Below are 25,865 nucleotides of genomic sequence, written 5' to 3'. Positions count from 1 at the left end.
TATTTTTAATTTTTTTAATTTTTTTAAAAAGTCGTTTTAGTCGTTCTTGGCAGGCATGGCTTATGGACAGAAGTCGTTTTAGTCGTTCTAGGCAGTATATGAGTTAAGTACTTTTATTTTTGCTACTTTAAGTACATTTTGATGCTAAAACTTTTGTATTTTGACTCAAGTAAGATTTTGAATACAGGACTTTCACTTGTTAACAGAGTATTTCTACACTGTGGCATTGCTACATTTGCTTAAGCCCAACAATCTGAGCACTTCTTCCACCAGTGTGTACTTACTGTACTGCATCTGAGCGATGATGGCATCAGAGTCGAGGGGCTTGCCCACGCCAAACTTGTTGACGGCAGAGATCCTGAACTGATACTCGTTGCCCTTGATAAGGTTGGCCACGTTGTAGGAGCAGGCCTCCACCTTGGAGGAGCACAGGGCCCAGGAGATCCTGGACGTCTCCCTCTTCTCCACCACGTAGTGGACGATGGCCGAGCAGCCGTCGTTCTCCGGCGGGTTCCACCACACCGTGCACTTCTCGGCCGTGATGCCCGTGAAGCGGATGGGTCCTGCCACGGGTCCGGGGGTATCTACAGGGAGGGAGGACGGGATTAGTTGAAGCTCTGCAGCGCAGACAATGGGATGGACCTTCCGTGATCTTATATTTTCATTCATACACATATTATTATATGATGATATTTCGTATTATTCATGTGTACTGACCCTGTACTCTGACGTTGACCTCGGCCTTCGTGCCTCCGGAGCTGTTCTTGGCCTCCACGGTGTAGATGCCACGGTGGTTCCTGTCGGCGTCGCGGATGAACAGGCTGCTGCAGCCGATGTTGGTGGAGACCTCAATGTCGAACATGGTTCTCTTGTCGATCTCCCGTCCGTCCTTGTACCAGATGACCTGAGGAACGGGCCGGCCGGTGATGGTGCAATTCAGATTGACAGTCTCCCCGGCCCTCGTGGTCAAAGCCTGGTCCTTGGCCCACTCGATCTCAGGAGTAACTGCACGGGGGACACAGCAAGCATCAGAAGTCAGCACAGTACTACTTTAACACGTAAACCCCATACATATTTTTGAAACATTTACACATTTTGAAGAAAGAAAAATGGGACTTGAAATGGCAAGAGTACTTGCAAGAGTGGTAGTACATACCGCTTTCATCCCTGGTCATGATGTATCCAGAGGAGTTGGACGGTGGGCTCACGGTGCCCACGGCATTCCTGGCAATTACATGGAACTCAAATCGGTCTCCAGATGAGAGCGCGGTGACAGTGAACTGGGTCTCGCAGATGTCGGTGAAGTTGCAGCGCAGCCATTTGCCGCGGCCCTGTCGCCTTTCCACGGTGTAGCCCACGATCTTGAAGCCGCCGTCTCTCTTGGGAATCTCCCACGCCAAGGTGACCGAGTCTCTGGTCACGTCGATGCATTTGGGAATGCCGGGTGGGTCTGGACGGAGGAAGGGGTCAAATACATTAAATCTTTGAAAAATTGTCCCATAGAAATATAATAAATGTCCATTAAATTTGCACCTTTAATGTATTATAATTGTTTTATTTCATGGAGCACTCATTGTGAACTTACCAACAGGCGAAATGGCAAGCCGGTGTTTGCTCTGTTCGCTGACGGGGCTCAGGCCTGCGTTGTTCTCAGCGTAGACTCTGAAGGAATACTCCAATCCTTCAATCAGGCCAATGATCCTGTACTCTCTGTTGATGATGATGGTCGAGTTGACCTTCTCCCAAAGCAGGCTGTTCCTGTCCTTCTTCTCCACGTGGTAACCCAGGATGGGGGAACCTCCGTCGAAGCCGGGGGCCTCCCACTGGATGCTCATACCGTCATTGGTGACATTCAAGGTCACTGGTTTGGCCGGTTGGCCTGGTGCCTTGTACTGGTGCTCAGCTATGACCTCGGTGGAGGTGAGGGCCTGGCTGACGCCGTACTTGTTCTCAGCTCGCACTCTGAACTGGTACTGTGTTCCCATGACCAGGTTGGGGATCTTGAAGGAGGTCCTGACCACGCTGGAGCACACTATCTTCCAGTTGGCGTGGGAGGTCTCACGCTTCTCCACGCCGTAGCAGGTGATCTCACCTCCTCCGTTGTCCAACGGTTCGTCCCAGGAGATGATGATGCTCTGAGCTCTGATCTCGTCGAAGCGGATGGGACCGACTGGCAAAGAGGGGACACCCAGTGTCATCACTTTGATGTCGAAGAAGTTCTTCTCAGTTATTCTGTTGTCCAGGACCAGTGTGTACATTCCGGCGTGCTCCTTCTTTGCTCCTCTGATCGTGATAGAGGTCTTGTTATCCGTGGTCCTGAAGCGGATCTTGTCACTCTCCTTAATGGGGACGTTGTCCTTCATCCAGCTGATAGCAGGTCTGGGTTTGCCCTTGAATGGCAGCTCGATGTGGATGGTCTCCCCGATGCGGACAGGCAGCTCTCCGTTGGGGTAGTCAATGAGGTTGGCTTCAGACGGGATGATGAAGTCCTTCACCGTAATCGGTCCGATTAGGGAGAAGTCGCTGTTGCCCTTCTCGTTCTTGGCCAACACTCTAAACTCCATTTCGGCGTTTTCCTTGAGCCCTGTCACCTCACAGCTGCAGCGCTTGCAGGTGGCTCCCAGGGTCCAGTTGGGGTCCTCCTTGGTTCTCCTCTCAATGATGTAGTCGGAGATGTGGCTGCCTCCGTCGTGATCGGGTCTCTGCCACTGTAGGGTGACGGAGGTCTTGGTGGAGTCCAACATCACCAGGTCCTTAACGGCTCCGGGCGTCTCCGTCGCTCTGACGGGCTCGCTGGTCTCGCAGGTGTCGCCCACACCGAACTCGTTCTCAGCGGACACACGGAAGAAGTAGGCCACGTCCTCCTCCAGGCCTGACACCTTGAAGAAAGTGCTGGTGCACTCGGCGCTCATCACCGTGAAGCCCTTATTGGTGGACGCCTTCTTCTCCACAATGTAGTGGGTGACGGGGGAGCCTCCCTCGATCAGAGGAGCCTCCCAGCTCAGACTCAACTTGCCTCTGGTCACGTTCTTGATCAAGACCTTCTGGCAGGCAGACGGGCTGTCCAGCACCCTCAGAGACACAGTGATGAGCTTCGGCTCTCCGACACCGTTCTCGATCTCTAGTATATACTTTCCGCAGTCGTCGCGGGTGACCGCGGGGATGAGGAGGGTGGTGGAGTGGTCCGTGCTGGTGATGTTGTAGCGGTGGTCGCCGGCGATGTTGCGGTCGTCGCGGCGCCAGGTTGCGGTGGGGGCGGGGCGTCCCTTCAGCGGGATGAACACCTCGACGTTGCGGCCCGCCTTGGCCGTGTACTGTGTTGTCATGTTAACGTCCAGATCCAGGTCAGCCTCCTCTGTTTGGACCAAAAATAACACAAATAAAGCAAATATTTAGTCACAAAAATGTCAATCATTTAACAACTACCCAAAAAAAATGGAAGTTATGGATGTAACTATGGTTTTATGCATCCAAAATTAATCAAATATCACACTTTAAAATTTTAGTGTATGAATACAAACCTAGGATGTCCTTGGATTGGATGGGTTGGTACATTCTAATGTCCTCTCCCCTGCCCATGATGTTGACGGCGTACACTCTGAAGAAGTAGTACGTTCCAGGCTTGAGGTGGGACACCACGTACTCGCAGGTGCGGACCTCTCCCTTGGAGCTGACGGTCACCCATTCTCTGTCCTCTGTGTTCATCTGTTGCACGTCGAAGTGGGTGATCTCGCTGCCTCCGTCGTACACGGGCGCATCCCAGCCCAGGGTGATGGATGTCTTAGTGGAGTCCACCACTCTCAGTTTGGTCGGTTCGCCCGGGAGGTCTGGAGTGGAGGAAGACACACCGCGTTAAACTTTATAATACGAATATAAAATAGAGATATACAAATAAATGATGTTTGACAGAAAGGGCCGTTCAACACCAAGCACGATAACTACAGTATAATGATAATTATGCGACCATTTACACTGATGAATGATATTTATTAGTTATATCGTTATAGTTATCATGCTCAGTGTGAACAGCCCTTGAGTCAGGAATGTGGCGATGAAAGATGACATTGTAAAACACTTGAACTGCATTAATATTCAATTAATTCGTTTTGTACCGATAGCGTCGTAGGCCTTGTAGAGGTCCGATCCTTCGGAGTATTTTCCAGCTCCGGCCTTGTTGACGGCACACACTCTGTACTGGTACTCGTTGTTCTCCGTCAGGTTGCCCACCTTCTGCCTGGTGTCTCTGATGGTGCCCTTCACCACCTGGTAGGGAACCAACAGCAGCTTCAAGTTAACACTTTGCTGCATTATGTCTTTGTGATGCTTTTAAAATAGAAACGTTGCCATTTAATGAAAGAGATATTTTACTTTTTATTATCTTTGTATCATATTTAATTTATATTTTTATCTAACCTTAAACCACTGCAGACTCTTCTTCTCTCTCTTCTCCAGGTAATATCCGTCGATGTCACTGCCTCCGTCCACAGCTGGTCTCTCCCAGATCACTGTCATGCACGACTTGGTGATCATCGACACTTTGGGCTTGGAAGGCTCGCTGGGAGGAACTACGGGAATGAACAAATACAAACCCATTGAAAAATACAATTATATATTACAAGTCATATTTTTACTTGAATACAATGAGTTAAAACATAACAAGGAAATAAAAATACATTTCCATAAAATCCTTTTATTGGTGTATTCAGATCATTTATATTTACCGAATGAGTTCCTTGCGATGACAGGCTCGGACTCCAGGGCGTCTCCCACTCCGTACTTGTTGACGCCGCGGATCCTGAAGATGTACTCGTTGCCCATGATGAGACGCTGCACGTTGACGATGCAGTCCACCAGCTTCTCCGAGACGATGGACCACATGATCCTGCTGGTCTCCCTCTTCTCCACGATGTAGTGTGTGACCATGGCACCGCCCTCGTCGGATGGCGGAGCCCACATGATGGTGATGTTGGTGGCTGTCACCTTCTTGAACTGGATCTCTCCCGCCGGAGGACCAGGCTTGTCTGGAGAACACGACACAAAGGGGAAGGATTTAGAGCTGGGATTCTCCTCTATTATTATTAATCATTTATGAATCACTGGTAGTGATTGGGGAGGGGGGCGGGGGGAGCTAAAAACAGCCTACAATTCAATTAATTATAATCCATAATTATTATCAATTAATCCAATGATTATGATCAATAATCAATAGATGAATCTAATGATTATTATCATCAATAATCCATATATGATCTATGAATTAAAGTTGCAGCCCACCTAGGATGAGAAGCCTGACGGCGGCGGTGGCCGATCCCAGGGAGTTCTTGACCTTGACCTCGTAGCTTCCAGATTCCAGGCGGGTGGTGTCCTTCAGGACCACGCTGGTGGACTCGAACGTGTTGTGGAAGGAGACCTGGGCGCCGGCCTTCAGCTCTTTGCCGTCCTTGGTCCACTCGATGGTCGGAGCAGGCTTGGCGGTGATGTTGAACTTGAGCTCCACGGTGGATTCGGCCCTGTGTTTCACTTCATTCACATAGGCCAGAGGGATGTCTATCTCTGGAGCACCTGCAGAACAGAATCAGGGACCAGAATCAGCTCTATTGTCGCATCACAGGTTTTTGTACTTCTCGTGAAAAGAGAGGAGGATAGAGATAGAGCAGAGTGCAAGGAGAAACATGTTCAAGAATCACTGCAATAAAACAGTTGAAAAAGGTTGTTTCTTCAAAATGAGTCCACTACCCACCATAGGTGTCCACACATTTAGCAGGTCCCACCACAGCGGAGGGGTTGCTGGTGGAGCCCACGGCGTTCTTGGCCATGACCCTGAACTCGTAGCTCTGGTCCTGGGTCAGCCCGGTGATGGTGTAACGTGGGTCAGTGATGTTGGTGAGGTGGGCCTTCTGCCAGCGCCCGTCCTCGCCCTCTCTCTTCTCCACGATGTAGCCGGTGAGCTTAGAGCCGCCGTCATAGTTGGGTTTCTCCCACATGAGGCTGATGGACTGCTTGGTGATGTCGCAGATGCGCACGTTGATGGGAGGTTCTGCAGGAATGGACAGAAACAGCGTGTTTAGTTTCATTTGCTCCGTTGAGTCAATTAAATGACATTTGCTACATAAATGATGCTTACATTCTGTCGGTAAATTATTTACTGTATATGGAGAGACAGGACTTTGAGGCCAGTGACAGCCAGAATCACACCTGAGATATTCCGATTATGCGGTCAAGGTGCTAAACCTACATTCAATTCAAGTTTGACTACACAATTCTCAGCAGAGATGAATCATTAACCATTTAACCACTTAAGCCAAAATAGTCGATCTACAAGCATGTATATATGCTAGCTAATGGTGTTTTCCACATCCCACTCACCGCAGGCATCGATAGCCAGCACAGCGTCGGACACCTTGCTGAGAGGGCCGACTCCAGCAGCGTTCTCTGCCGCCACCTTGAACTCGTAGATCAGTCCAGGAGCGATGTTCAGGACCTTGTAGCGGTTGGCACGGATCACCATCCTGTTGACGGTGGTCCACAGGATGCTGTTCCTGTCCTTCATCTGCAGGTGGTACCCATAGACGGGGCTGCCGCCGTCGGACTTGGGCTCCTTCCAGGTCACGGTGACGGTCTCCCTGGTCACTCCCGTGATCTCTGGAGTGGATGGAGCGTCAGGAAGAGCTGCGGGAGGACAACACAGAGAGGTCAGTGATGAGGAGAGAGGAGGGGAGGGGAGAGGAGAGAAGAGAATACACAATCTATACTCTATGGCCTCTATCCATTTGAATATGTCTACCGTACATTATCAATCAGGAAGAGAGGACAAATACTATAAGTAACTTAAAGTTAAGTTAAGAAACGTACTGTAAGGCAGGTTGACAGTGACAGGCGGTGAGTCCAGGTGCTCGCTGATGCCGTATTTGTTCTCAGCCCTGACTCTGAACTGGTACTCCACCCCGGTGCGCAGCTTCAAGATCTTCATGCTGTTGCGGGCCACCGCCGACGACACCTCCACCCAGTTGGTGCCGGTGGTCTCTCTCTTCAGGACCACGTAGTTGGTGATGGGGCTGCCGCCGTCGTAGGCCGGGGGGAGCCATGTGAGCGTGACGCTGTCCTCTGTGACGTCGGACAGCTCGAAGGGTCCCAACGGAACGCTGGGACGGTCCAGGACCACGATGTTCACGAACGCCTTGGTGGTTCCGCTGGAGTTGGAGCAAGATTATAAATGTAGTTGAAAAACTAACGAAACAAACTCTTTTGTGTGTACAAAATTACGTAAAATCATAGAGAAAATGTTCATAGTTTATCACTTTTTTTCCTTCTTTTTTTTTTGCTGTGCAAGGTTCAACTGTGAATACATCTATACAAGATTTTTCATTACACTATTCTTGTTCTTACCTTTTTTAATCTAGTCCCTGATAAATATTTCATGATACAATAAAGAAAATAAGCTAACACTAAAACAAAATAAACTAAACTAAAATATACCAAACTAGTAAACCCACTTTAAAAAACAAACAAAAAATAAAAACTGACAACATTTTTTAAACTATAATAACCTGGAGTTGGAGGCGGTGATGTCGTAGCGGCCGGCGTCGGCTGCAATGCTCTCGCGCAGGGTGATCTTCAGGCTGTCGGTGGTGACCTCCGAGTTGAACCTCATGGTGTCCTTGCAGATCACGTTGTCCTTGGCCAGGCAGACCTTAGGCAGGGGACGGCCCGTCAGGGGGATCTCACACTTAAGGTTGGAGCCGGCCCTGACGAACAACGTGTTGTGGGGAATGTCCTTCATGATGATTTCAGGAGATTCTGCACAAGAGAAAACAAAAATAGAGGGTCAAGAAAATGTGCAAAGTCACATGCATTTCATAAATTGGCTAACCCTAACCTGTAAAATAGTGATACTAGACACAAAGCATGACCGTATTCTATTACAGGGGGTTCCCGAACCTTTTCAGCTTGAGACCCAAAAGATACATTTGCTGTCTGTCTCCCCGTGACCCAAACTTTTTAAAGCCTTATTTTAAAAGAAAACGGAAATAGATGATCTATTTTTTTCTAAAACTGTTCTACTATTTACACGTCATAAGTTATTCTACTCATCTCCTCAGTCTGACACTCACCAAGCTGGTCTTTCACCATCACAGGTTCAACCATGTCCTTGAAGTCACTGAATCCAGACTGGTTCTCAGCTCGGACTCTGAAGAAGTATTCAGCACCCTCCCTTAGACCAGAGACTGCGAAGTGGGTGAACTTGGTTGTGCCACACTTGACCCATTTTTCCTGGCTCTTATCCTCCACCTTCTCCAAAGCCTCCACCAGGTAGCCGGTGATCCTGCTGCCTCCGTCGTGATCTGGTTTGGCCCAGCCCAGCGACACACTCTCCTTGGTCACCTCAGTCACACCCAGCTTGGGTGGTGGGCTTGGTTTTTCTGTAAAGGTGAAGATTTTAGCAGCTCGTCTCATGTTTTCATATGCAAGTGAAATGGTATTTTGTGGCCTAAAGCAATAATTGTTAGCCATGTTGTACAATTAGTGAATCATTTTGTCACATTTGAGGTAATCAAGGCTTAAACATCGGTAAAAATATCAACAAGTTAAACAGTTATTGTTTTTCTTTCTATCAATATTTAAGTACCTGAGATCTTGGTTCCCTCCTTGGTCTCAGTGGGAACGCCGATGCCGTACTCGTTCTCTCCTGTCACCCTGAAGTAATAGATTCCTCCCTCCTGAAGGTCTGACACCTTATAGGAGAGTCTGTGGCAGGTGTCAGTCAGCCTGGTCCAGCCCTTCTTACTGCCCTCACGGATGTCCAGCAGGTAGTTCTTGACCGGTCCGCCTCCTTCATTCTCAGGCGTGTCCCAGATCACAGTGGCAGAGGTTAATGTCACCTCCTTGGTACCCACATGGGTAGGCGGTCCAGGGGAGTCCAGGACTCTGACGTTGAGTGTGAGCGAGGTACTTCCAGCCACGTTGGACAGTGTGATGGTGTATTTTCCAGAGTCGTTGCGAGTGGCTTTCTCCAGGGTGATAAGGGTGAAGGTATCTGTGCTGTCAATGACAGCCCGGACTCTCAGGTCCACGTCAGCCTTGGCCCACGACACGTGGGGTACAGGCTTGCCTCTGAAGGGCACCTTCATGGTGAAGGAGCTACCGTCCTTCACAATAAGGGTCTTTCTCATCTCGTTGCTGATGTCAAACACTGGCTCATCCTCTCTCTCCTTGGCCACCAGTGAGTCAGACTCCTGGCTTTGCTCACTGGGTCCCATCTTGTTGATAGACCTGACAGTGAACACATACTCGGTCCCAGGGTTCAATCCCACCACTGTGAACTCTGTGGTCTGTGTGTTCAGGACGCCAATAAACCATTCATCATCTAAGTATTTCCTGTACTCTACTCTGTAGCCAGTCACAGGTGCTCCACCATCAAACAGTGGCTTGTTCCAGGACAGAGTGGCGGTGGTTTTGGTGTAGTCGATGATCTTAGGCGTAGCAGGAGGAGAAGGCAAGAACTGTGGGTCTTCTGCCTTGATGAGAGGGCATGGTACACTGGGAGCACTGAGGCCCGCTGCATTCTCTGCAAACACTCTGTACTCATACTCACAGCCGTCACGCAGGTTTCCAGCCTTGACTCTCAGGTCATACACAGGTTTCTTGTTGACTCTGAACCAACGCAGGCCGGTCTTTTCTCTCTTTTCAATGACATAGCCACCAATGCTGCTGCCTCCATCGGACGCTGGCCTCTCCCAGCAGATGGTCATGGCCTCGCTGGTGACTGAGGTGACTTGGACGTTAGTGGGAGCAGCCGCGGCAGTGAATTGATCCATGGCCCTGGCAGGTTCACTTTCCAGGGCCTCACCATCTCCGTACTTGTTGACTCCTCTGACTCTAAGGATGTACTCGTTTCCTTTGAGTAGCTTGGTGACCTTGCAAGTGGTGGCTTTCATGTCTCCATAGACCAGTGTCCAAGCCAGGCGGCTGGTCTCGCGTTTCTCTACGATGTAATGCTTAATCTCAGCACCACCATTCTCCTGAGGGGGTCCCCAGGTTATGATGCATTTCTCCGCTGTCATGCCAGTCACGGCCAGTGGTCCAGATGATGGACCGGGTCTGTCCAGAACTTTACAGTTGACAGCCACAGACCTGGTTCCACCCACATTATGCAGGGTCAGCACGTACTGACCAGAGTCTCTCCTGATGACATCTCTGACGATCAGTAAGGTCTTGAAGTTGGTGGAGATGATCTCACATCTTGGCGTCTTGGCATCAATCTCCTTTCCGTCCTTTGACCAGGAGATAACAGGGAGGGGCCGACCGGTGACCTCTGCGTCAATACTAATGACCTCTCCTGCCTTGACCACAACCAGACTTCTGTACTTTTCTTCCAGAATAATCGTGGGTGGGTCTACATCATCCTTGACTGTCACAGATCCAGTGCTCTCAGAAGGAACGCTGAGTAGCTCGGCGGAGTTCTTGGCAATAACCTGGAATTCGTACTGCACGTCTTCTGTGAGCTCAGTCACATCAAAGTAAGTGTCCTGCAAGTTGGCGAAGTTACACTTCAGCCAGCGGCCGCTGGGCAGCTCTCTGCGCTCCACGATGTAGCCGGTGATCTTCACTCCACCATCGTACTCTGGGCCATCCCAGAGCAGTGAAACTGTGTTCCTGGTGATGTTGGTGACTTGGAGGTTGCGAGGAGGTTCACATGGGTCTCTGGCTGCTGCAGGCTCGCAGGCCTTAGTGCATGGGCCAATACCAGCGGCATTCTCAGCATAGACTCTGAAGTGATAGAACAGGCCTTCCTCAATGCGGGTCATCTTGAACTGAGTCTCAGCCAGCAGACCTCTGTTCACCTTGGTCCACAGCATGCTGCTCGTGTCTTTGCCTTCAACGTGATATCCAAGAACAGGGCTTCCACCATCACTGGCGGGCTTTCCCCAGGTTACCAGCATTCCATACTTAGTGGACTGGGCAATTTGGACATTGGTGGGAGTAGTAGGAACTTCGAAGGGATACTGGGCAACAATAGGTGCAGAGTCAATAGCATGGCTCTTGCCATAACGGTTTTCAGCTGCAATGCGGAATTGGTACTGTGTGCCCTGGGTGAGACGACACACCTTGATAGATGACCTGGCAACTGTGGCAGAGACGATCTGCCAGTTTGTGGTGGTGGTGTCTTTCTTCTCCACCACATAGTTGTTGATCTGACAACCACCAACATAGCTTGGAGGGTCCCAAGACAAAGAGATGAAGTCAGCGCTCACCTCATCCACCACGATGTTGCTGGGAGGTCCAGGTTTGTCCAGGATGACAACAGATACCTCGGCTGTTTTGGTGCCAATAGAATTAGTTAGGGTGATCTGATACTTTCCAATGTCCTCCTTGTTTGCGTCCTTAATGGTGATCTTGGATGAGGTCTTGGAGGTGACAACATTGACCCTGGTGGTCTGCTTCAGCACCTGGCCATCCTTCTTCCAGGACACCTCAGGCTGAGGTCTGCCCTTGAAAGGAACATCAATCTTCAGGTCATCTCCAGCCTTCACGCTGAATGTGTCGAACATCAGGTTGACCGTAGGTTCAACTGTGATGTCCTTCACCACAACAGGGCTAACCAGGGGCTTAGTATCGCTCTTGCCCTTGTCATTCACAGCAGTCACCCTGAAGGAGTATTCCTCCCCAGCTGTGAGTCCTTCAATTGTGGCCTCCAGTGCTTTAATTTCACTGCACACGGTCCATTTGTCATCTCCCTTAGACTGCATCTCTACAATGTAGTTTGTGATCTTGCTGCCTCCATCATGATCAGGCTTCTCCCAGGCGAGGCTGACACTGTTACGTGTCACATCCACCAAGGTGACCTTACCAGGAGGCAGTGGGGCCTCTGACACTTTGACAGCCTCTGTGGTGGCAGGCATACCTACTCCTAGCTCATTCACAGGCGACACGCGGAAGTAGTACCGTCCTCCCTCCTGGAGGTCAGAGATAATGTACGAATTCCTCACACAATTGTTGCAGACACTGGTGAAGCCCATTCTCTTCTGCTCTCTCTTCTCCACGATGTAGTGTGAGACCTTGACCCCACCATCGATGAGAGGAGGTTCCCAGGAGATGGAGACTGATTCTCTCTTTACATCCTTCACGAGTAGGTTGGTAGGAGCACTGGGGGAGTCCAGAATTCTAACATTGATGTAGGCCGACTTTGTGCCACTGAGGTTCTCCAGGGTTAGCACGTATTTGCCAGTGTCAAATCTGTCAACGTTTTCAATCACCAACAGCGTGTAGGAGGTGGTGACCTCAATTTGGGCACGCTCAGTCATAGTACCATCAGCCTTAGACCATTTCACCTCAGGCTCAGGCTTTCCTCTGATGGGGACGAACAGACGCAAGGTGGCACTGGCACGGACATTAACCATCTTCCTCAGGTCAGCATCCAGCTCAATCTCAGGAGCTTCCAGCTTCTCAGCAGCAATCACAGACCCAGGTAAGTCTACGTGCTCTCCTACTCCCTCGATGTTCATAGCACAGATACGGAAGTTATACTCTAAGTTCTCCTTCAGTCTCTTGACAGTGTAATGAGTAGTCTGGACACCATTGGGTGGTGTAGATGTGATCCACTCATCATCTCCTCCCTCCTTCACCTCAACAACGTATCCACCGATTGGTGCTCCACCATCATAGATGGGCCTGGACCAGGCCAAGGAGACACTGGTGCTAGAGTGGTCTGTCACTTTAGGATTGCTAGGAGGACCTGGTGGATAAATGGCATCGCTGGCCATGATGTAGTCAGTTGCAGCACTGGGCTTGCCCACACCTGCAGCGTTTTCAGCTGAGACTCTGAATTCATAGGAGTGTCCTTCTGTGAGGCCTGAGCATCTGAACCTGATGTCAGTCAGTCTCTTCTTGTTGGCCTTTGTCCATCTGATGCCCTCTTTGTCACGCTTCTCCAGCACGTATCCATCAATCATATTTCCTCCGTCGCTCTCAGGTCTCTCCCAGGTGAGCACAATGGAGTCTCTGGTGATGACACCGACCTCAGGGGTGGAGGGAGAACTGGGAGTGGTGAAGGGGTTGCGAGCAACAACTGGATCAGACTCCAGAGGTTCACCAATACCATATTTGTTGACAGCTGTAACTCTGAAAATGTACTCATTGCCAGGCAGCAGCTTGGTGACTTTGAAGCTGACAGCCTGGATGCTCGGTTCGACCACCGTCCACGACAACCGGCTGGTTTCCCTCCTCTCAATGATGTAATGCTGGATGGCTGCTCCACCATCGTGCGTGGGGTGGCTCCAGTGTAGATAGCACTTCTCAGAAGTCACTCCCTTCACCTCTAGTGGGCCTGCAGGAGGACCAGGTCTGTCCAGTACCTTCACATTAACTGGGACCATCTTGACTCCACCCACATTGATGAGTTTTAGTATGAAGTGGCCTCCATCCACTCTGACGCAGTCCTTGACTGTCAAAATGGTTCGTGTAATTGTGGTCTTGATCTCCATTCTAGGCGTGGTCTTGTCTATCTCTTTTCCATCCTTCAGCCAGATAACCTCAGGTAAAGGCTTGCCAGTGTAGTCTGCGTCTATGATGTACGTTTCACCAGCATGAACCACCGTCAGATCATTGAACTTAGGATCGAGGGTGGCTTCTGGTGCCACGATCTCATCCTTGGCAGTGATTTCTCCTGTGCTCGCAGAAGGAACACTCAAGGTGCCTGCTGCGTTCCTGGCCATGACGCGGAACTCATAGATGGCGTTCTCTGTCATATTTGTGTAAGTGAACTGGGTGTCAATGACGTTGGCGAAGCTGGCCTTCATCCAGCGCATGTCTGGGTGCTTTCTCCTTTCAACAATGTAGCCGGTGATTTTGCTGCCTCCATCGTACTGGGGCCTTGTCCACTGGAGAGTCACAAAGCTCCTGGTGATGTCAATCGCCTCAGGCGTGCTTGGTGGGTCACAGGGGTCCGTGGCCACTGTAGCTTCAGACAGTTTGCTAACGGGGCTGAGCCCGGCGATATTTTCAGCGTACACTCTGAATTCATACTCGATGCCCTCCACCAGCTCAGTGGTCCTGTATCTGGCATCAGGGACGATCAAATTGTTGAGTCTGGTCCACATCAGACTGTTCTTCTCCTTCCTCTCTATGTGGTAGCCCATGACAGGACTGCCTCCATTGTTGGTGGGAGGTTTCCATTCCACCACCATATTGTCCTTAGTCACAGAAGAGATGAATGGGGTTCCAGGAGCGGCAGGCTCTGTGAATGGATACTGAGCAATGACTGCAGGAGAGAGAATAGCGGTACTCTTTCCATATCTGTTCTCAGCCGACACTCTGAACTGGTATTCAACTCCAGTCTTCAGCTTAGTGATTTTGATGGTTGATCTGGCGATGGTAGCAGAGACAATCTGCCATGCAACAGTGGTGGTGTCTCTCTTCTCCACAATGTAGTTGTTGATCGGGCAGCCTCCTGTGTACTCTGGTGGCTCCCAGGTCACGGTGACAAAGTCAGAGCTGACCTCATCAATGTTCATGGGGCCAGTGGGAGGCCCAGGTTTCTCCAAGATGACAACAGTAATCTCCTCTGTGGCCGTTCCAATACTGCTGGTGGCCGTCGCTGTGTATTTGCCAGAGTCCTCCCTGTTCGTCTCTTTGATAAGCAGTGTAGTAGAGGATGCTGTGCTGGACACATTCAACCTGGTTGTCTCCTTAATTGCCTGTCCTTCCTTCTTCCATTCAATATTAGGCACTGGGCGACCAATCACTGGGATCTCAATCTTCAGATCGTGGCCAATCTGCACACTGTAGGCGTTGAATGCCATCTTGAAGGCGGGTACAATAGTCACATCCTTGGCAGTGACAGGAGCAGCCAGAGCCCTAGGGTCACTCTTGCCCTTCTCGTTGAATGCAAACACTCTGAACTGGTACTCCTGTCCAGTGCTGAGGCCTGTTATTGTGCCATCACAGGTCTTGGTTGTGGTGGCCAACACCCACTCTTCTGTGCCCTGGAACTGCATCTCGATGTAATAGCCAATGATTCTGCTGCCTCCATCGTGGTCAGGTTTCTCCCAGGACAGAGATGCACTGGTCTTGGTCACATCAGTCAGAGCGACCTTGCCCACAGGCAGAGGAGGTTCAGAAGTCCTAGCACCCTCTTGGGTCTCCGCTAGTAGACCTATACCAAACTCGTTCTCAGCCATGACCCTGAAGTAATAGACATTTCCCTCAATTAGCCCGGTGATACGGCAGCTTGTCTTAGTGCATTTGTTGTCCACACTAGTGTAAGATGTCCTGACCGTATCACGCCTGTCAACAATGTAATTCGAAATTCTGGAGCCACCATCGATGAGAGGTGGTTCCCAGGTCAGAGTAACACCAGTTCTAGTAATGTCCTTCACTGCGATATTCTGAGGGGCTCCTGGTGTGTCTAGAACTCTGACAGTAACAAAGGCTGACTTGGAGCCAACGCTGTTCTCCAGGGTGAGGATGTATTTTCCAGCATCGTTCCTGTCACAGATGTCAACGGTGAGCTGTGTGAAATCATCACTCTTCTCTATCTGGACTTTAGCAGGCAGCTCTCCCTCTTCCTTGGCCCAACTGATCGCAGGAGTCGGAAGCCCTGTGAATGGAATACCGATCCTCATTGTAGCTCCTGCACGGACCACCACTGCCTTTCTGAGCTCTGAATCCAGAATCATCTCGGGAGGATCCATCTTCTCTTCAGGTTTCACCACTCCCTCAATCTCTGTAGGCTCACCGACTCCCATTTTGTTTATGGCACATATGCGTACCTTGTATTCTTGATGTTCAACTAGCTTCTTAACGGTGAACTTGGTGTCATTAACTCCAGAGGGAGGAGTGCAAATGGCCCATTCTTCCTCCTCAGCCTGGGTGATCTCCACAGCGTACCCCTGGATGTCACAGCCACCATCATAGATGGGCCTATGCCAGGCCAATGTGACCGAGTTCTTAGTAGTACTGACCACATGGGCATTAGTGGGAGTGCCAGGCTCAAAGGTAGGGTCGCAGGCCTTTTCGTAAGGGGTAGCCGGGCTTGGCTGACCCACTCCTGCTGCATTTTCAGCAGAGAGCCTGAATTCATACTCATGGTCCTCAGTGAGGCCTGTCACTCTGAATCGCAGGTCTGTGAGTCTGCGTTTGTTACACTTAGTCCACCTGATTCCAGCTCTGTCTCTCTTCTCCACAATGTAGCCAGCAATGTCACTACCTCCAGTGACCAGAGGGCGGGTCCAGCAGACTGTGATGGAATCTCTGGTGATGTTGGTGAGCTCCAGCTCCTGAGGTGGACCAGGAGCAACAAAAGGATTCTTCATGATTACTGGTGCAGACTCCAGAGCCTCACCAGTGCCAAACTTGTTGACAGCCAAGACTCGGAAGATGTACTCATTGCCCTTGAGCAGCTTGGTGACCTTGAACATGGTGGCTCCACAGTCACCGGAGACCAAGGTCCATGCCAAGCGGCTGGTCTCTCTCTTCTGGATGATGTAGTAAGAGACACTGGCTCCGCCATCATGCCTGGGAGGCAGCCATGACAGGGAACACTTCTCCTCGGTGACATTGCCGATGGTGAGAGGTCCCTCAGAGGGTCCAGGTCTGTCCAGTACCCTCACGCTGAAGGAAACAGTCTTGGATCCACCCACATTGGTCAGAACCAGAGTGTACTGTCCTCCATCTACTCTGATGGCGTCCTTCACCACCAGCACGGCCTGGAAGTCTGTGTTTTTGATCTCTGCTCTGGCTGAGTTCTCCACCACAACACCTTCGTGGATCCACTGAATTGTGGGAAGGGGCTTTCCTTCCACGCTGGCCTCCAGGGTGAATGTCTCTCCTGCATGAAGGATAATGGTCGCGGCGTACTTAGAATCAACCTCACACTTGGGTGTCTCAACTTCATCGATGGCAGTGATGGCACCTGTGCTCTCAGAGGGCTTGCTGACAGCTCCACCTGCATTCCTAGCAATCACTCTGAAGTCATATTTGGCGTGCTCAGTCAGTCCTAGAACTGTGAATTCATGTACAAGGATATTTGCGAAGCTAGCCTTCATCCACTTTCCCTCAGGGAGGTCACGTTTCTCCACTACATAGCCAGTAATCAGACATCCACCATCATACGCTGGAGCAGTCCACCTCAGCTTCACAGTGTGCCTTGATACAATAATGGCGTCTGGGCGGCCGGGAGGATCACATGGGTCACGGGCTACATAGCCCTCTGACAGCTTGCTGCATTTGCCAACGCCGACAATGTTCTCTGCGTAGGCTCTGAACTCGTATTCAATACCCGCTTCCAGAGGAGTGGATTTGAACCTGCAGTCCTGGATCACAGCCTTGTTGACCTTGGTCCAGAGGATGCTGTTCTTCTCTTTCCTTTCCAGGTGGTAGCCCAGGATAGCGCTGCCTCCGTCAGATGGAGGTTTATGCCACTCCACCACCATGTAGTCCTTAGTGTATGAAGAAACATATGGTGTTCCAGGTGGACCGGGCTCCTGGAATGGATACTGAGCCAAAACAGGCTCTGAGTCGATAGAGTAGCTCTTTCCAAATTTATTCTCAGCATAGATTCTGAACTGATACAAAGCACCTGTCTTCAGATTGCCGACCTTGAATGTGGTTCTAGCCACAGTTGCAGACACAACCACCCAGTTAACTGTAGTCGTGTCTCTCTTTTCAACAACGTAGTTGGAGATCGGGCATCCACCTGTGTATGCGGGAGGCTCCCAGGTGAGGGTGATGCTCTCAGCACTAACGTCGTCCAATTTGACTGGACCTGTGGGTGGGCCTGGTTTGTCCAGGGTGATCACCTCGATGGTGGCATCCTTGGATGCCAGGGCATTAGTGATGTTAATGCTGTACATGCCTCCATCCTCTCTGGTAGCATCTTTGATGGTGAGAGTGGTTAGGTTTGCCGCATCAGAGACATTGACTCTGGTAGTTTGCTTGAGTGCAACTCCATCCTTGGTCCATGTAATGGTTGGTTTGGGATGGCCAGCAATAGGCACCTCTATCTTCAGGTCATAGCCCACCTGGACATTGTAGGTGCTCATTCTAGGCCTCACATCAGGCGTAATCACAAGGTCCTTAGCTACAATAGTTTGAGCCAGCTGCCTGGGATCGCTCCTGCCCTTTTCATTGACGGCAACCACTCTGAATTGGTATTCTTCACCCTTCTGCAGGTTCATAACTGTCGTCTCCAGTGCCTTAATACTGGCACATACAGTCCAGGTCTCAATGTCCTTGGGAGCCAATTCTACCTCATAGTAGCTGACTCTGCTGCCACCATCGTGTTCAGGCTTTTCCCAGGCCAGTGTTACACTTTGACGTGTGACATCAAGGACACTGACTTTACCAGGTGGCTGAGGCTTTTCAGAGACCCTCACTGGCTCCAGAGTTTTAGCAGGTTCACCCAAGCCATATTCATTCTCAGCCAGGACTCTGAAGAAGAACATTCCCCCCTCCGGAAGAGGTTCAATCTTCCATGACATCCTGTTGCAGGTGGTGATGCGAGAGTATACCTTTCTGGTAGTCTCACGCTTTTCAACAATGTATTGCTTGATCTTGGCACCACCGTCTAGAAGTGGAGGTTCCCAGTTTAGAGTGACAGAATTCTTGGTGATCTCCTTTATTTTGAAATTTGCTGGTGCACTGGGTGAGTCCAAAACTCTGACGCTAATGAAGGCAGACTTGACTCCACTGGCATTTTCTGCTGTCAGAACATACTTGCCACTGTCAAATCTATCAACATTCTCAATGACGAGAGAAGCATAGCTAGTAGTGTTGTCAATCAGAGCTGTCTCCTTAATCTCTCCCTCAGCCTTGCCCCATTTCACCTCAGGAGGTGGGCGTCCTCTGATAGGAACAAACAGTCTGAGGGTGCCGGCTGCTCTGATGTTGATCATTTTCCTCATATCAGCATCCAAGTCAAGGTCTGGCACCTCAAGCTTCTGTTCCAAAAGAACCTTTCCTGGAAATTCAGCAAGCTCCCCAACTCCAACCTTGTTGATGGCACATACTCTGAACTGGTACTCATGCTTCTCCAGCAGCTTGGTCACTTTGAAATTGGTTTCTTTGATTCCAGTGGGAGGTGTACACATGACCCACTCATCAATTGTGCTATTGCAGGCTTCAACAATGTAGGCCTGAATCTCACAGCCACCATCATAGATGGGTTTGCCCCATGTCAGGGAAACGGTGGATCTGGTACTGTCAACCACCTTAGGGTTGTTTGGTGGGCCTGGTTCGAAGATAGCATCAAGTGCTTTGTAGTACTCTGTTGGCTTGCTGGGTGTGCCAATTCCTGCATTATTCTCAGCACCAACTCTGAATTCATAGCTACGGTTTTCCATGAGGCCTGTGACTCTGAAGCGCAGCTCACTCACTGTGCGCTTATTGCACCTTGTCCACCTCACACCTTCCTTGTCACGTTTCTCAATAATGTACCCTTGGATGGGATTACCACCATCATTATCTGGTCTCTCCCATGTCACCACCATTGAGTCTTTGGTGATGGTGGTGACCTCCACTTCTGTTGGTGGGGCAGGGGCGACAAATGGATTTCTAGCGATCATTGGCTCTGATTCCAGAGGCTCACCAATTCCATATTTATTGACTGGGATTACTCTGAAGATATACTCATTTCCAGGGAGGAGTTTTGTGATCTTCAGATTCAGGACCTGAACTTTGGGGTCAACCCTGGTCCAGACGAGCCTGCTAGTCTCCCTCCTCTCCACAATGTAATAGGAAACGTCACTGCCTCCATCTTGCAAGGGAGACTTCCAAGCAATAGAGCATTTCTCACTGGTGACTCCATAGATGGATATTGGACCATCAGGTGGGCCTGGTCTGTCCAAGACCTTGACATTAATGTTAACTGACTTCTCTCCTCCAACATTCTTTACCAAAAGTGTGTACTGGCCTCCGTCAACCCGAATGGCCTCCTTTATGAGAAGGCAAGCTGTGAAGTCTGTGTTCCTGATCTCCAGGCGAGCTGCGTCAGGAAGCGCCTGTCCGTTCTTTAGCCAGTGCACTGTGGGCACAGGCTTACCGCTGAAACCAGCCTCCAGCTTGAATGTCTCTCCGGCATTCAACACTACAGCCGAGGAGTATTTGGAATCAATGTCAATCTGGGGTGGCTCCACCTCGTCCTTTGCAGTGATGGATCCAGTGCTCTCAGATGGTTTGCTAGAGACGCCACCTGCATTCCTGGCAATGACACGGAACTCATAGACCTGATCCTCAATCAGGTCTGTGACAACAAATTGAGGCTCGAGGACGTTCGCAAAGCTAGCCTTCATCCAATGGCCACTAGCTCCTTCCTTCTTCTCAACCACATAGCCTGTAATCTTGCTGCCGCCATCACTCTCAGGCACTTTCCACTTAAGAGTCACACGACTTCTGGTGACAATTGTAGCTTCTGGCTTTCCAGGGCTGTCACATGGGTCTCTGGCCAATTGCATCTCAGTCAGTTTGCTGGCCTGACTGAGGCCAACAATGTTCTCAGCATAAACTCTGAACTCGTACTCAATGCCTTCTTCAAGGCTGCATACCTTGTATCTGGTCTCTGGGATGATCTGTTTATTCCCCTTCACCCACATGAGGCTGTTCCTCTCTTTGAGCTCCAGGTGGTATCCCATGATCTTGCTTCCACCATCACTGCTGGGTGCATCCCATACAACCACCATGTTATCTTTAGTGGCTGACTGGACGACAGCAGAGCGGGGTGAGCCGGGCACTTCGTAAGGATATTGAGCAACAAGGGTCTCAGAGACCAGGCATGAGGACTTGCCATATCTGTTCTCTGCAGCAATCCTGAACTGGTACTCAGTTCCAGTCTTCAAACGAGCTGCCTTTACGGTGGTTCTTGCTACAGTAGCAGACACAATCTGCCAGTTAGTAGTGGATGTGTCTCTCTTCTCAACAACATAGTTGTTTATACTACAGCCACCCTCGTACTCTGGTGGTTCCCAGGACAGAACCACACTGTCAGCAGTGACCTCATCCAGTTTAATTGGGCCGGTTGGGGGGCCAGGTTTATCCAGGACAACAACAGTAATGTCCATGGTGGCTTCTCCTGCTGAATTGTTCAACTTAATGTTGTAGGTATCCACATCATCTCTGCAGGCCTCCTTGATGATCAGGCGAACGCCTTTCTCAGTCATGTCAGCATTAACCCTAGTTGTCTCCTTGAGGGCGATGCCCCCTTTGAGCCAAGTCACAGTGGGTTTAGGATGTGCAGCAATCGGTACTTCTATCTTCAGATCATCCCCTGCCAAAACGTTGAATGTTGTGAACTGCAAATTAAAGGCTGGGGCGATGACCAAGTCTTTAGCTATTACAGGCATGCTAAGAGGTCGAGGATCACTGACTCCCTTCTCATTGGAGGATGAGATACGGAACATGTACTCCTGTCCCTGAGTAAGGCCAGAGACAACAGCCTCATTGGTCTTAACCACCATGACCTGGTTCCACGTATCACTGCCCTTATTCTGCATCTCAATAATGTAACCCGTGATTCTGCTGCCACCATCATAATCAGGCTTCTCCCAGGCCAGACTGATACTGAAGCCAGTTACCTCACGGAGAGAAACTTTGCCTGGTGGCAGAGGCTTCTCTGAAGCCTTGACTGCCTCCATAGTTTCCACTGGGAGACCGATGCCATACTCATTCTCAGCAAGGATTCTGAAGAAGTATAGTTTTCCTTCCTCCAGATCTCCGATCTTCCAGCTTGACTTGTGGCAGCTGTCACAGACCGTTGAGTAGGCCATTCTGGTGGACTCACGCTTCTCCACAACGTAGTTGCGGACTCTAGAGCCTCCATCAATGAGAGGTGCATCCCACATGAGGGAGACTGAATCTCTAGTGACTTCTTTGATGATCAGATTCTGTGGTGCTCCAGGGGTATCCAACACTCTGACATTGACATAGGCCGTCTTGCTTCCAGAGACATTCTCCACAGTCACCAAGTATTTACCACCATCAAACCTGTCAACATTTTCAACTTGAAGAGTGGTAAAAGATGAGCTGACTTCAATATTGGCCTTGTCCAGGGATTCTCCATGCTCTCTTGCCCATTTCACCTCAGGTGCTGGTCTACCCTTGATGGGGACAAACAGTCTGAGGGTGCTGCAGGCTCTGATGCTGACCACCTTACGTAGCTCGGCTCCAAGTTCAACCTCTGGAGGAATAATTCTGTCCTCAGCAATGGGAGTTCCAGGCACCGCAGCAGGCTCTCCAATTCCCTCACAGTTAGTGGCACATACATTGATTTTGTAATCTTGGTTCTCCTTCAAGCCGGTAATAGTGAAGGAGGTGGCTGTCCATCCCTTCTTGGGAGTGTGTATGGTCCATTCATCTTCCTCAGGCAGGCAAGTTTCCACGACGTAGCCGGTGATTTCAGAGCCGCCGTCATAGACAGGCTTGTTCCATGCCAAGGTGACGGAGGACTTGGTTGTGTCCAGCACTCTGGGGTTACCAGGAGGACCGGGCTGGAAGATGGTGTCAACAGCTTTGTAGAATGGACTGGAGAGACTAGGCTGGCTCAGACCAGCATTGTTCTCTGCAAAGATTCTGAATTCATACTCATGTCCTGGTGTAAGGCCAGAGACCTTGAATCGGAGGTCAGACACTGTCCTCTTGTTGCACTTCACCCAACGCAGGCCAGTCTTGTCTCTCCTCTCAACAACGTAGGTGTTGATGCGGCTGCCTCCGTCATGCTCAGGGCGATCCCAGCAAACGACCATGGAGTCCTTGGTAATGGTTGTGACCTCAGGCTGCATTGGTTGGTCCGAGACCACGTAAGGGTTGGCACAGATGACAGGCTCAGACTCTATAGGCTCACCAACACCATACTTGTTGATAGCCATGACTCTGAAGATGTACTCATTGCCCTTGAGCAGCTTGGTGACCTTGAACCTGTTGGCCTGTAGGTCTGTGGCCACATTGGTCCATGCTAGTCTGCTGGTCTCACGTTTCTGGATGACAAAGTACTCAATCTTGGCACCGCCATCATGTTCAGGATGCACCCAATTGAGGACACACTTCTCTGCAGCGATGTCTGTGATCTTGAGAGAGCCTGGAGGTCCAGGTCTGTCCAGCACCTTGACGTGGAATGAGTACTTGGCAAAGCCACCAGGGTTGCTGGCTGTCAGAATGAAAACACCACCATCCTTCCTCAGAGAGTCTTTGTTCACCAGAGTGGTGTGGAAGTCAGATGACTTGATCTCAATCTTGGTTGAGTCTGCCAGCTCCTTTCCTTCCTTGGTCCATACCAGGGATGGGATTGGTCTGCCAGTTACGCTGGCCTCCAGCTTGAACAATTCTCCTGCCATGACAACAACAGTGGTGCTGTAGGAAGAGTCAACGTCAAGATTGGGCTCTTGAATGTCATCTCTACATATGATCTCCTCTGATGGCTGGGACGGGGCACTGACCGATCCAGCTGAGTTCCTGGCCAAGACGCGGATCTCATAAGTGGCATCTTCTGTCAGACCACTGACTGTGTAGATTGTTTCCAGAATGTTGTTGAAGTTGGCTTTGAGCCAGCGTCCATTAGGCATCTCTCTCCTCTCTACTGTGTATCCTGTGATGGAGAATCCACCATCTCCCTGTGGCCTGGTCCAGGAAACTGTAATCTCATGCCTGGTGACATTCAGTGCCACAGGCCTGCCTGGTGGATCCACTGGGTCCAGTGCGAAATACGTGTCAGAGGGCTTGCTGGCTTTGCTCAGGCCGGCCTGATTTTCAGCAATGACACGGTATTCATATCCAATTCCATCAACTAAACCTACTGATTTATAGATATTTCCAACCACCAGAGCCCTGTTGACCCTCTGCCACAGGATGCTGTTCTTCTCCTTCCTCTCCACGTGGTAGCCTAAGATGACACTGCCTCCATTGGTTGCTGGCTCGTTCCAGCTCAGAGTCATAGCGTCCTTGCTGAAAGCTGTGACAACAGGAGTGCCTGGCTGCCCTGGCGCTTCAAATGGATAAGCAGCCACTACAGGATCAGACACAAGGTAGGGTCCAGAGCCATATCGGTTCTGGGCTCTGACACGGAACTGATACTCAGTTCCTGTGCGGAGGCGAGCTGCCTTGAACGTGGTGCGGATGACTGTGGCCGCCAGCTCCTGCCAAGAAGTGCCAATGGTCTCCCTCATCTCAACAATGTAATTGTTGATCGGAACACCTCCATCATCCTCTGGTGCCTCCCAGGACATGAGAACATAGTCACATGACACCTCCTCCAACTTCACTGGCCCTGTGGGAACCCCTGGAATGTCGTGGACCAGAACTGTGATGGTCTCAGTCACAGTGCCCAAGATGTTCTTTGCGGTCATGGAATATTCGCCTCCGTCCGTCCTCTTGATCTCACTGATGTTGAGGATGGTCGAGGTTGCTGTGGTTTCGATGTTCATTCTCTGTGTCTCCTTCACCACTATGCTTCCCTTCTTCCAGGAAACCACAGGCTTGGGTTTGCCCAGCACTGGGATCTCCACCTTGATGCGGTCTCCTGTCTTGGCGATGACTGTCTTCTGATACACCGCACGCATGTCGAAGGATGGGGCGGTGGTCTGCTCTTTGATGACAGCAGGCCTGCTCTCACGTGGATCACTCCTGCCAGAAGCATTGACCGCCATGATGCGGAAGACGTACTCTGTACCCTCGATCAAATCTGTGGCGACGTAGTCCAGAGCTTTGATTGCAGCTATATGGACCCACTGCTCAGCATCCTTCTTCTGGGCCTCAATGACGTATCCTGTGATCAGGGTACCACCATCATGAAGTGGCTTGGTCCAGGCCAGGCTGGCAGTGTCAGATGACACGTCTGTCACATACAGGTTCTCAGGGGCAGTGGGGGCCTGGGACACTCTGATTGGCTGAGCGGTTTCTGCGGGCTCTCCCACACCAAGGTCATTCTCAGCAGAGATACGGAAGTAGTAGTGGGCTCCCTCCTCCAGATTGGAGAACTTGTAGGAGCATTTCTGGTGTGTGGTGCTCAGTACTGTGTAAGCCTTTTTAGTCGCCGCTCTCTGCTCAATAACATAGTTGAGGATTTTGGATCCACCATCAATAATGGGGAACTCCCACTGCATGGTGATGCTGTTCTTGGTGATCTCTCTGGGCGTCAGGTAGACTGGAGGTCCTGGTGTGTCCAGAACTCTGACGTTGACGAAGCCGGTCTTCTTTCCAGCAACGTTCTCCAGGCACAGGTTGTACTTGCCAGCATCGTATCTGGTGCAGTCGGGGATGACCAGCAGGGTGTAGGAGTCTGTAGTGTCGATGTGAGCGCGGGCCTTAAGGTTAGTGTCGTCCTTGGTCCATGTCACATCAGGCTTGGGACGTCCCTTGATGGGAACAAACATTCGGATGGAGGCGCGGCAGCGCACAACCAGGGTTTTCCTCAGCTCAGCATCCAGCTCAAAGTCAGGCAATGCTTCCTGGTCAACCAGTTCGATGACATTCTCCACCTCTGCTGGCTCTCCCACTCCCTCTGTGTTGATGGCGTAGACTCTGAACTGGTAACTGCCTCCCTTCTGCAGGTTGCCAATGACATATTCTGTGCTTCTCAGTGGGTTCTGGTTCTCTGCCTCCCAGTCGTCATGGCCCTCCTTCCTGTACTCAACAAAGTATCCGCCTACATCAAGGCCGCCGTCATAGTGCGGCTTCCCCCACTTGAAGGTGACTGTGGTTTTCGTGGTTTCTGTGATTCTGGGGTTGGATGGAGGACCAGGTGGATCTGCAAAACGAGAATAAAAGACAAAACATATGAGAGATAATATGCTTTGAGGTGACATCTGTGGCAGTTTATGTAAATGTATGTAGGTTTCAGCTGATAAAAGTATGATTCTGTCCACTCTAAAATAAGTGAATAATGG

General features: G+C 50.5%; 1 protein-coding gene across 7 annotated transcripts in view; it reads right to left on the bottom strand.

Annotated features, from left to right (window-relative positions):
* Nucleotides 1–25,865, bottom strand: part of LOC311065027 (titin-like) — a 223,490-nt gene that overhangs the window by 21,830 nt on the left and 175,795 nt on the right. For all 7 annotated transcript variants that reach the window (XM_084085185.1, XM_084085189.1, XM_084085191.1 and 4 more), the window contains 15 exons: nucleotides 8,627–25,726; nucleotides 8,112–8,420; nucleotides 7,548–7,797; nucleotides 6,853–7,190; nucleotides 6,367–6,669; nucleotides 5,741–6,037; nucleotides 5,275–5,562; nucleotides 4,722–5,021; nucleotides 4,414–4,565; nucleotides 4,113–4,263; nucleotides 3,522–3,827; nucleotides 1,586–3,355; nucleotides 1,157–1,450; nucleotides 718–1,005; nucleotides 285–584 (listed from right to left, as the gene is read on the bottom strand). In XM_084085185.1, coding sequence (XP_083941311.1) covers nucleotides 285–584; nucleotides 718–1,005; nucleotides 1,157–1,450; nucleotides 1,586–3,355; nucleotides 3,522–3,827; nucleotides 4,113–4,263; nucleotides 4,414–4,565; nucleotides 4,722–5,021; nucleotides 5,275–5,562; nucleotides 5,741–6,037; nucleotides 6,367–6,669; nucleotides 6,853–7,190; nucleotides 7,548–7,797; nucleotides 8,112–8,420; nucleotides 8,627–25,726 — 22,446 coding nt within the window. The remainder of the gene's footprint in view (nucleotides 1–284; nucleotides 585–717; nucleotides 1,006–1,156; nucleotides 1,451–1,585; nucleotides 3,356–3,521; nucleotides 3,828–4,112; nucleotides 4,264–4,413; nucleotides 4,566–4,721; nucleotides 5,022–5,274; nucleotides 5,563–5,740; nucleotides 6,038–6,366; nucleotides 6,670–6,852; nucleotides 7,191–7,547; nucleotides 7,798–8,111; nucleotides 8,421–8,626; nucleotides 25,727–25,865) is intronic.

The sequence above is a fragment of the Gymnoscopelus microlampas genome (genome assembly GCF_963454915.1).
Source record: "Gymnoscopelus microlampas genome assembly, chromosome: 17".
NCBI classification, from domain to species: domain Eukaryota; kingdom Metazoa; phylum Chordata; class Actinopteri; order Myctophiformes; family Myctophidae; genus Gymnoscopelus; species Gymnoscopelus microlampas.
The sequence above is the reverse complement of the archived record's forward strand: the minus strand, read 5'-3'. Positions and strand labels throughout refer to the sequence as shown.